We start from the raw sequence: 12,061 nt of genomic DNA, 5'->3' as shown, positions 1-12,061 counted from the left end.
TCACCTTTCCCTTAAAACATATTTCTCTTCACCTGTTAGCTGGTGGATGTCAAAGGTCAAATTTCTCTATCTTTGATATTTGAAAATTGCATTTACGTTAGATCCTTACCAATCTTCTCCTATATTAAGTGTTCCTTCCTTCCAAAGACCTTGGCAGCTAGGGAGAGAAACTCCTCTTCACAAATTTTCCTTCCTTATATTTCTCATCTTTACTCCTTGTTCCAGTCCAGATAAAGTTTGTCTGGTCTGTACCCTTCGTTGTTATATTGCCCACACGTCCAATTTCCTTAGTACCTTTTCCCAATCATTTATCCCTTGGCAGTTTTCCTTTGATTGTGATCTCTCTCCTTCTGCTCTCACTAATTGGGTTCAACATTTGATTCAATTGACCTATTCCTTCTCTTCTTAATAAGAGAATATACTCATGGTATCCTCTCATCACATTTGACACCTCACCTTTTCCCTTGCATCTTATCTTCATCAGCCATTGGAGGAAATCATACTGTTGGGCTTGTGGATTACACCAAATATGTTCATCTTCCATAACTTGCACCATATCACTTTTTTTTTCTTCCACCTGTGGCCATTTTTTAAACTTCAGTGGGATATTGACTAGTTAAGTCTTTATCCATATTTTTTTCATTTCTGAGGCCCTAGCTTCATTTATTCTTAATATAGATCCCTAACTTGTGGTGAGTGCTGCCTAATCAGGTATTCTTCAATATTCTTTATCATACTCCTGTGTTGTTTGTCACAGTAAGAAAAGGGGAGATTGTTCCAGCTCTGTCCTTCTTGCTATTCCTCATTGCATCATCTGCTAAAGATGTTATTACTTTTCAAATGGTTCTGGTTAATTTCACCATTTGAAGAGTTGATTTTTATTATATAGATATCTTTTTGATACCAGATGCCAGGTCTCCAGATTGATAGATCAAGATATTGCATGTTTCATGCTCAGGAGTTGGAATGATTCTAGGTTCCCTCCAGTCTCTTGAATTTGAGGTGAAAATGGCATGTTTCTCACCCAAGTCCAGCATGGATGTCGATCCTGAGTGGCATGTGTTTTGGGTGTAACTGACTTATAACAGCCTGTTGCACCTTCACCACTCTACTCCATTTGTTTATCCACTTTTATAGTATGTGAGATTGAGTTACATATACAGTTCATGGTTTTGATTACTATCCTGCTACAGTACTCTTTCACTTGAATTTGCTCCTCTCTTTTTCTGTCATTGTTTCCTACACATTTCATGGATGAGCAAAGAATACCTGGCCTGGTACAAAAGTGGTATGTTTTCCTCATCAGATCTTCAGATCTGACTCTCTCATTTCCAATGGTATCCTTCAAATGTTTTTGGGATTACTTCTGTCATTTCCTTGTACCAGTCATGCCTTTTATTCATTGTGGGATTTTAGCTAATCTTATGAGATGGGTAAGTACCATTATTATAAGTTATAATTTTTCTATATTAAAAATGTATTTTTAAATACTTACCTCTTCTCACAATCCCCACTCTTTCTTTGGTGCTTGTGTCATCTGTCAAACTTTGTTCTGTAGAGATGTATAGAGGGAGTCACATTTGTCATGTGAGTATGCCTCTCTCCTATTGGTGGAGAAGTAATGCATGATGATTTGCATTTGATTCCAATAGGAGGAGCAGAAAACTTGTGGCATGCATACAGAAAAAGTTTGCATATAGAGGGCAGCACTGGACAAGAAAAGCTAATCTTGTGAGAGGAGGTAAGGTTCTTATGGAAATAGATTTTCAGTAAAAGAAAATTATAACTTTCGACCATATGATGGATAACATGCATATTTGTGAGGGTTGTTTTAATGACATCATTATGGCACCAAATGTCATATCCAAGTAGTTTTGAATAAGTCGCTGCAATGTGTGTGTTTTATTTTACTTTATCAAAATTGGTCTACACACTGAATTTTACATTTTACGTGTCAGTTTCCTGAACTGGCTAATGCAAATAATTATTTTTGCAGGAAAAAAACTCAAAATATTTATTTAATTCATATTTTTTTACAATGCTTTAAGACTTAAAAATGAAATAATGAACTGCTGTGCCTGTTCATTATATTAGGCGTCCTCACTGTAACCAAGGGATTGGGGAGCACCCTTTGTATGTGAATGTTAATATGATGGATGGAGCAACCCACACAGTTTGGATTGATTCATTACAAGCTGCTTTTACTGGAATCCAGGTTAGTTTTGTCTGCTTTTGTTGTACTTTTGAATCACTACATTTATATGATTTTCTTCTATTTTAACCATTAACACCAAGAATTCTAAAACTTTGTAATTGTCTTCATGCCATTTGTATTCAGTGAAGTACTTTCAGTAAACTTTCTATGGCTACAAAACAAAGATTTTTAATTGATAGTTATGTTATAAGAATAACTGTTTAAAAATTGGTAAATTAAGCACACTTTTAACATGTTATTTCAGGAATTTTGGTGTAATAAGGATTGAGAGCAGTTACATATAAGTTATAATATTGAATGTAGATGATTTGTCATTATCATTAACTACTAAACTTTTATAGTATAATCTAATAAGATTAACTGTAATGTGGTTGTGATATTAAATGAAGGATATTTCTAAACTTACATGTTGCATTAATTATAAGTTTTGTTTGATAAATGCTACAAGCTTTTTGTAGTAATTTTACAGCTATTGTTAGATATTTGTATTATCCATGGGTTGGATGGGAAGATCTTTACAAGTTTTGTGTGTATGACAAGTAATACTATAACTATGGTAATCATAGATTTAAATAACATCTCTAACTTTTATGAAATGGTTTATTCAAAATAATAAATGAAATGAACTTATTAATTCTTGAGAGACTAATCTTTTTCACAAAATATTTGTACATTAACATGTGCATAACTGAAATTAGTTTATAATATGCATTTTTAAAAGTATAACAGTTCTGTAGTAGTAGTATTAGTAATAGTTAACCCTTTTGTGATGGGCTTGGTATAATATACATGAGTTTGTAAACACATTTGCATGCTATAAGTATTCACACTATAACTATTGATGCAGTATATGCATCTCATATCTCCACAAAATTTGGTAGTCTTTTAGTAATTAATCCGAAGTCATATAGTACATGTATCTTTACAAAATAAAGTAGACTCTTAGTGAAGGTTGCAAATTTTTTATATAGAGAAAATCAATTTTTTAATGAAGTTTTTTTTACTAAATATTTGTTTGTGACAATATCGAGTGCATTTCACTACTAGTCACAGTGCAAAGTGATTTTCATGCTATAATTAAAAAAAACTTTTTCATTCCAAAAATCTCAAATATTTGTGTAATCATTAAAACCTTCTAAATACATTTCAGGTGTTTGTTTTTAGTATGATTTATATTTTATTATTTTTTCCCTAATTACATGGGTTCTATCAATTTGACTGACCTTGTAACCACCACAAAAAATTAGAAAATAAATATAATTTATGTGTTTTCACTCTACAATGACTACAGATTATAACACAAAAATATAAATGTTTAATCTAAATAACTTAAGTTTCATAATGTTATATGTTTATATATATTTATTATTTTTATTGTATTGACCCTCCAGTCATTCCTAGTTAATGTTGCAGAACTTGCATTGATGTGGCACATGTGCACTCATGTTACTGTATCCAATAATATAAAACTGATCTTTTAGTTTTTATGAAGTGACCCTATCTTGGCAGTGTTTTAGTAAATTAGTATTTTTAATATAGAGTCACATTTCAGTTAATATACTTTATATTAGTATATAGATTATTACTATTTAGAAATAAGGTATTAAACTTATTTTTCTTAAAATGTAGAACAGTAAATAAAGAAGTAAAGCAAACAATTATCTCTTCTAGCTATGATCTTTGTACTTGGTTGCTGCTTGATGTAGGTTACTAAGTATTCTGAAATTTTGCATGTGGAGAATATGAAACAAAATATTTTGTTTTAGGTTTTATATATACAGCTAAATAACCAAAAAATCTCAAATAATTATATCAATACCACAGAATTTTACGATAATTTATCAAATTCAGTAACTAAATTGTACTTAGGTCTAAAAAAATATGAAAGTTTGAGCAGCCTAAAGACAGAATCTACCTTCTTGAAAACTTGGTTTGAAAGACAAAACAACTTCTAACTCATTAAAGTGGCTGAGAAAACCATTAGGGGGGCATTCTAATCTATCAACTGGCTATTCACATGTCACATGTTAAAGTAAGTGTGTGTATATATAAGGGACCATTTGCAAAAATAAGAGAGTAACAAGGTCACTGTGTTTGATTGAGTACATAAGCCATATCTGAGCAAAATGAAAAGATGAGGTTTTTATTTTATAATTTAGCTTGTATATATTAGTAATTTGTGTTCCTAATTAGTACCAAACTATACAAACATCTAATTTGAACAAATGCTGCATTCAACATATCACTTGACTCACAGAATTATATAAAAAGGTGTGTTCTTTTAATACTTACTTTTAAATTACAAAATTAACTCATGTATAATACTAAAATTTGACAAAATATTTATCAAATAGTTCAATGAAATGTTGAATAAAAGTAATCAAATGTGATGACATGACCTTTGACCCATTACCATTGCAAAAGGGTTAATAACCTTTTTTTAAATAGTGGTAAGGTGTATCAGTCTCCAATCAAATTTAAAAGCTTTGATGGTTAGTAAGGTTGTTACATTTTTTCACACTTTATAAAAATAATCATATTTTAAGTATTTTAAGGAAATTAATTGCATGTCAATGAGCAACATATGTATTTCAAATTATTGTATAGTTTTGTGTTATTTAAGTTAAATAGTTGTGTGTTTAGTAAGTTGGCTTGGTTAATTCAACCATCTTGATTTTGCTTTATGGAGTTCTTTTATTTAGGTGTTGAATGGAGACATTGAGGAAGCAATATGTTCACATGCACTATACTACTCTATCTGGCGAAGATTTGGAGCACTGCCAGAGAGATTCAATTGGCAACAAATACGACCTGACCTTTTCTTTTATCCCTTAAGACCTGAACTGATTGAGTCCACATATCTTTTGTATCAAGCAACAAAAAATCCATTTTATCTTCATGTGGGAAAAGAAATTTTGATTGCTTTAAACAGTTACACAAAAGCTCAGTGAGCAGTATTTGTAGTTTTTATCACTTGATTGTCATCAGTCATTTGTGAAAATCTTCTTAAAGAATATCAACTTTTTTATGTTATAGTAGAAATAATTAACATACTTAGACTGATGGAGTTTCTAAAATTGTGTATAATAATGTAATCATTTCTTTCTTTCTCTTAAATTTAATTTTTTTTTAATTTTACTTTTTTGTCATTGATAAGTTTACACATTATATGAGAGGTTTCAGAATGAAATGTACTTAATTTTTCATTGCTTGCCACATTCCTGTATGATATAAACAGTTTTTTATTTTTGTTTTGATGTCAAAATTGGCTATGTTTGAACTGCAGGGCAGAATCTCATTGCATTTGCCTGCAAATATGTTGGCTTTTTTATGTTAAATATATATTTTTTAATACATTAAATTTTAAAGTTCTGAGTCTTAAAATATTTTTATTTTTATAGCACACGTTGTGTGCACTCTATTTGTTAAACCAAAATATAAATAAAATCTAATTTGAAATGTAAGAGAATACAGGATTCATGTTAAGTATTGATCAGCAATATGCTAGAGGATGTAGTTGATAACATCAATAACCATAATGCACTTTGAGAAAGGATTTTATGACAGTACTTTGATTGTGCTTCTGCCTATTTCCTGGCATGATGATAACATTTGATCTGATCTGACCTATTTTTGTAATAAAAACAATAGTTTAAAGTTGTATTCATAATACAATTAAAACATTTATCACTCAGTATACTTAATCGAATGTACCACATTAAAACATTATTTCATAGCATGAATTTGTTTCAACAATAATGTTTTGATCTTTATAGATGTGGTTATGCTACTATTCACAATGTCCAAGACAAAAGTTTAGAAGATCGAATGGAAAGTTTCTTTCTAAGTGAAACCTGCAAATACTTATATCTTGTATGTATGTTTTAATTTTTTTTTACGAAAAAATATTGTCAGTATATTTATTTTAATATTTAATAGACAGGATAACTAAATATTTGTAATATTCTTACTCAATTGTTTATTGAATAAATATTGTTTAAATGGTAAGACATAAATTATCTAAATTAGAAAAACATCAAGTATCTATTATTTTTATAGCTTTGATTATTCTTTTTCATATTTTTGTGTTTTTGTTTGATTACATATTTTTATAAAAATAATAAAATTGGCAACTTTTGAAATAGTTTATATCAAAAATGAATATACTTTGTTTTGCACTGACAGCTATTTGATGTGAACAATTCAATGAACCGCCACTTCACAGACTATCTCTTCACCACAGAAGGTCACATCTTCCCAATTGACTGGAAGTACCGTGCAAAACCATGGAATTCAGATGACAAAAGTAGTAATACTGAATCAGCAGAACCATCTAGTTATAATAGACATACTCGGTGGAAAAAGATAAAGGATGGATTAGAAGTGATTGAACAAAATGTTAGCACAAGGACTGTTGATCTAAGAATGAATAATTCCACCTATACACAGGTACTTAGATATTTAGTGTAGTGAAAGTTTCCTAATACTTTTTATATACCACAATAGATAAAACTTGTAGAGAAAATAAGTTTATTGAGGTCAAATATTAATTTTTTTGTAGATACAAGACAAACTATTTTGAGACTAAATGAATAGTATTTTATTATTTATTAAATAAATGCTTTTTTCATTTTTGGATGTTTATACATAAGTTATAATAGTAATAAATTGTTTGCATTCCATTCAAAACCATTTGTTTAATGCACCATTCAGGAATGTTTTTGACAATTCTCACACTTTATGGGAGGATGTGTGGTGCTTATTATTACATGTAGTTTTAATTGAAATATGCTAAATTTTAATAAAATACATTATTCAAAGTGTTGAATACATTGTATTGAAATAAATTTGAATATGCAAATTATCAAGTCACAATATAAACACAGCCAGTATGAAGTTGTGATGAAATGGCATGTATCAGAACTGCATTTTCACGTTATTTGAATATTTGTAGATAATATGATGCTTCCAAAAATTAATTGTTTTGGGAAGTGTATTTAACAGCTTTCCCAACACAAAATATTCACACATTCAGATCACAAAAATGTGTCAAGATTGATAATTTAGAATTTCCAAGATGTGAATATCCCTTATACTTGATGGCATTGGAAAACTAAGGACTGTGGATCAACTTTGGAAACCAATACCATCCAAAAAGAGTTCTGCAATAACTTTATATTCCTGTTGTAGTGAGAAAAGTAGTGTCTTTTATGGTTAGGACCCACAAATGAAAAAGTCAGTGGCAAAAGCCATGCATATTTCCCAGGCAATAACATACTTAAGAAGAATTTATGTCTGGAAAAGAAACAGTTTTTTCTATACAAGTTGGTTTCACAATGTATCAGCTCAACTGTTGCATAATTCATATACCTGGTTAATAAAATTGGATATTCATTTCATATTATTTGACACAAAGACTGGAAAAAGGATTCTGATATTGAGTATTGTTCAGTTTACTAATAGTTTTCCATGACTGTATTTCAGTATACTTCAAAACTTAACAAATAATTTTTCTTCATTTGTAGTGTGCAAGAATTCCATCAGAGAGACAGTTTCTGCTGCCATTAAAACATGAATACATGCAACAAATAAGTCAAGCATTTGGGCTAGATGTCTAGCTAAACAAAGGTCATAACATTACCTGTTCTAACTTAAACAAAAGTTCTTTCACAAGCCTTGGGCTGAGTGGTTATATCAGACTGTTGAATCCAAATGGGACTGCATTCCAGTTATCATATCTCTAATTTTTATCTTTTGTAAATGATGTCTTCAAAACATGACATTTTTGTGTGTGTGCTAGTGTGTTGTGAAGTTGTTTAATTTTTCTTGTGTGCTTGAATAAAAATATTTTTTCTAGGGGAAATGATTTAACTTTCTAAATACAATTTTGCATGTGTTATTGATACTTAAAGGAATAATTTTTTTAATTTATTGATACATTGTTAAATTTAAAATACATGGTGACTCAGATGGTTATGTATATTTTTCTAAAATTTCATTATTCATGTTTTTCTTGTGCTCAATAATATATATATATATATATATATTAAAATATATTTAGTAAAATTTAAACAAAACATGATTTATAACATTATTTCTCAGACCAGAGTTTCTGCTTAGAATATCATGTTACTTTTTATGTTGAAATTTCATATTTTTTATATGGAAATTCAAAGGTCAACCTTTGTTAGGATAATCTTTCTCTTTCCACTCTCTAAGGAAGACCTTTAACAGTTTGGTAAGAGTTAACAATAGTGGTATTTCTTCAGCTTAGTTTGATATTGTAAAAAGAAAAGTTGACATGCATGTTATGTAAGGAGAGATTTGAAAAAGTACACAAGTTATGATTATTATACTTTGTGAACATTAAAATCTCTAAAGGAAAACGTTTTTTGTCATATTTTTGAATGAAATTATGCAATGAAATTAAAGTTTACTTTAAAACATTAAGATATGTCAGTATCGGATGCTTAATTTACTGCTTTTTGAGATTAAATCATGTGATTTTTGTGTGGTTGTCTGGAAATCTTTTAGGTAGTTTAATGTTGTTACAGTACATCAAAAATGCCTTTAAAGAAAAGTGCCTAGGTTTTTAAAAGGAATTATGTTTATTAATGATGATATTTGAAGAAATATTTTTAATGGTACTCTTAATGAACTATTTATTTTTCCTTCTGTGTAATAGTTTCATCTAAATGCTCAGGTGTTTTTTTTCTTAGTCTTCTTATAAAGGAAAAATTTATAGTAATTTTTTATGAAAAATAACCATGTTACTAATAATAAATATGCAGAATAGTTGGTTGCTGTAGCTTTTAGTTGTTGTGTAAATAAACTTTAAATTCTTCAAGATATATTTTTTACTTTCTGAAAACATTAGATAATTTGAATGTACAGATATTTTTACTTGATATAATCTTAAAATAGTTTACACTGATTGGATAGTGGTAAGGCTATGGATCTACTCTGCTAAATCTGGGATTCAATTCCATGTGATGGACACAGCAAATAACTCAAAGTGGCTTTGCTCTATAACAATCAACAAAACTAACACTCTACTAATTTTCGTTGTGAAATAAAATGTGCCTGCAGAGTATATGGGGAAGATGTAAATGCTCCCCGAGTGTTACTCATCCAAATTGTTTGCTTTGAGAGTCAGTCAATTGGCTCACTAGTTATAAACGGACACATTCATTCCATGTAAATTTTTCTCTTTGAATGCTTGATTTATATGTTTTTCTTTCATTGTAAATTTATTCCTAGCACGTTCTGCAAGAATCATCTCTATTTTAACAACTGCACTATCATGGTGTTATTCATCTTGTATTTAATAACAATGTTTTGGGACAACATGGAACCTATAGATCCATCTTGGCTATTCTATTGGCTGAACTAAAACTGTTAATAAATAAATTTTTAAATTATCTTAAAGCCAACCATTACCATTCATATACTTATTAAGCTTTCTCTTGAACTCGTTTAAATTTACTGCCTCCACAACATCCCAAAGTAACCCAATCTAAAGGCCAACCACCTGTTAGAAAAACAAAATGTATATTTGCATCCTCTGTACCCACTTTTAAGTATGAAAAAATGTGATACATCAACACTATCAATTTACAATCAGATCTCTTCTAGCTCTTCTTTTTTCAAAAGAAAACTGTTTGAGAGTTTTCAGTCTCCTTATATAACAACCCCTCCATCCCAGGCACCATTCCAGAAACTCTTCTCTGAACCCTTTTCAACAGTTCTATATCATTTTTAAAGTAAGGAGCCCAAAGTTGAACACAATACTTCAAATGTAGCCTAATCAGTGTCCTATACAGTGAAATTATAACATATTTAGACTTGTATTTAATATTTCTCTAGATACAACCTAAAATCATATTTGCCATTTCACTAACAACAGCACACTGCTTAAAAGACTGATCAGCTATTACACCAAAATCCATTTCTTTCACAACACTATTGAGGTAATTCCTATCAAAATTATAGTTATATTTCAAATTATAACCCATATGCAATGTTTTGCACTTATTGTAATTAAAACTCATCTGTCATTTGTTTACCCAATGCACTAAATCATCTAAATTTCTTTGTAAATCAGCAGCATTGTTTTTGCACATAGCAGCACCCAAGACCTTGTTATCATTTGCAAATTTACGTAATTTATTGAATATTCATTCTATGTCATTGATGTAAATCACAAAGAGAAAAGGTCTTGAGACTGGCCCCTTCAATGAATTTGGCAAACCTCATTGTTAAAACATTGGTAAATTACATTTACCAAGAAATTTTTTTTAAGAAATGAAGATCACAAACATATTAATGAATAAATGATATTAACAGCGTGGAAATTCCATCTTTATTGTATCAAACATTTTAAACTTTTTAAAAAACAAAGAAACTTCATTTTCCCACAATAAATTAGTGTTTAAACCTACTATTACCTTCTTTTTAATATATGTAATAATAAAATATTAATTATATGGCCAGTTATAGTTTTAGTCAAAACCTCATATGACTCTAATACAAGCTTGTTTACATACTGTTCATTATTGGTGTGATCCACATTTTGCATTATATGGATTAAAATTGTTTGCCTTTCACAACATGTTATAAAGAACTGAGCAAAAAAAGTTACTTCTTATATGTATAATAAAATGCATCAAAACAGCCAACATTGATCAATTGAACAAAGTCCAGTATCGACAGTTACTTTTGTATACAATTCTGTGCTATTAAAGGTCTAGCAAGCTGGAACCAACAAAAGCAACAAATAGCTTAGAAAAATTCTGATCAAGAAACTAACAGACAGAATCACGTATAAAAGTTCTAATAGTTTACAAAGAAGACCCAAAAGTCACAGATTCCGGTTTATTGACGGAAAGCTACTGCTTTCACTTTATATTGTCATTTTTGGATATTCTGTTATTAAATTTCCCCACTCGACTCGCAATCTGAGGATCTCCGTTCAAATCTATGTCACATCAAACATGCTCGCCCTTTTAGTCGTGGGGGAGTTATAAGTACAGTCAATCCCATTATTTGTTGGTAAAAGAATAGCCCAAGAGCTGGTGGTGGGTGATTGACTGCTTTCTCTCTAGTCTTTTACTACTAATTTAGGGACAGTTAGCGCAGATAGCCCTCGTGTAGCTTTGTGTGAAATGCAAAACAAACCAAACTTAAATCACTCAGTGGAGTCAACTTACTTGACCTTTCAGACACTGTAATTTTATTGCCACAGTCTGTAAAATATTAAAAATCCTTCACATCGGAATCAGTTATCTAAAACGACGTGGAACGACAGCTTGTTGTTTTAACGAGCTAAAATTTTACTAGTGCGTATTTTGATTCACAGTACTGTTTGTTCGTGTTTGTTTCTCTAACGTGGTCTCAATTGACGTACTGGTTTACTTCTAAGACAACAAACCTTTACTACTGACTCTTCAAACCAGAAAACTCGGAAGTTCATCGCTTTCGCATATATCCTCTGCCAAAGTAACTCGCAGTTCTCCGTCCTTCACAACCCTCTCGATGTGGATTCCTGTACGTGGTGAGGGGACCTCCCAGGGAAGGTTCTGTTCTTTCTGGTTACCTCCTCTGGGATCTAAACATCCACCCACGTGTTTGCCATGCGTGGCGACCCGTGAAGAGGAGGAGAGGATCCTGGTGGGCGAGGGGTCCAACCCTAACACATCACTTTGGCCTTGAATTCCTTGGGTCAATCGACTGGTCCACTTGGGCTAGAGTCAACCAAGTACCAGTGTTAGAAGTTCTCAACGAGTGTTGTGAACATTGTGTCTGATGCTGGTGTTTGGGTATAGTGCTCACGAAACCCTGGCGTTG

General features: G+C 30.7%; 1 protein-coding gene across 2 annotated transcripts in view; it reads left to right on the top strand.

Annotated features, from left to right (window-relative positions):
- The window catches only part of LOC143236474 (ER degradation-enhancing alpha-mannosidase-like protein 1), a 32,573-nt gene extending 23,507 nt beyond the window's left edge, over window positions 1-9,066 (top strand). The window contains exons 8-12 of one of the 2 annotated variants that reach the window (XR_013019564.1): window positions 2,095-2,215; window positions 4,918-5,162; window positions 5,992-6,088; window positions 6,459-6,664; window positions 7,741-9,066. Coding sequence is in view for 1 of the 2 variants with exons in the window: in XM_076474759.1 (XP_076330874.1) it covers window positions 2,095-2,215; window positions 4,918-5,162; window positions 5,992-6,088; window positions 6,401-6,664; window positions 7,741-7,833 (820 nt within the window). In the remaining variant the exon portion in view is untranslated. Of the gene's footprint in view, window positions 1-2,094; window positions 2,216-4,917; window positions 5,163-5,991; window positions 6,089-6,400; window positions 6,665-7,740 lie in introns of both variants that reach the window. The other variant, XM_076474759.1, reaches the window with a different exon arrangement.
- The last annotated feature ends 2,995 nt before the right edge of the window (window positions 9,067-12,061 follow it).

The sequence above is a fragment of the Tachypleus tridentatus genome, chromosome 13 (genome assembly GCF_004210375.1).
Source record: "Tachypleus tridentatus isolate NWPU-2018 chromosome 13, ASM421037v1, whole genome shotgun sequence".
NCBI lineage: Eukaryota > Metazoa > Arthropoda > Merostomata > Xiphosura > Limulidae > Tachypleus > Tachypleus tridentatus.
Note: the sequence above shows the minus strand (reverse complement) of the source record. Positions and strands in the feature narration are given on the sequence as shown.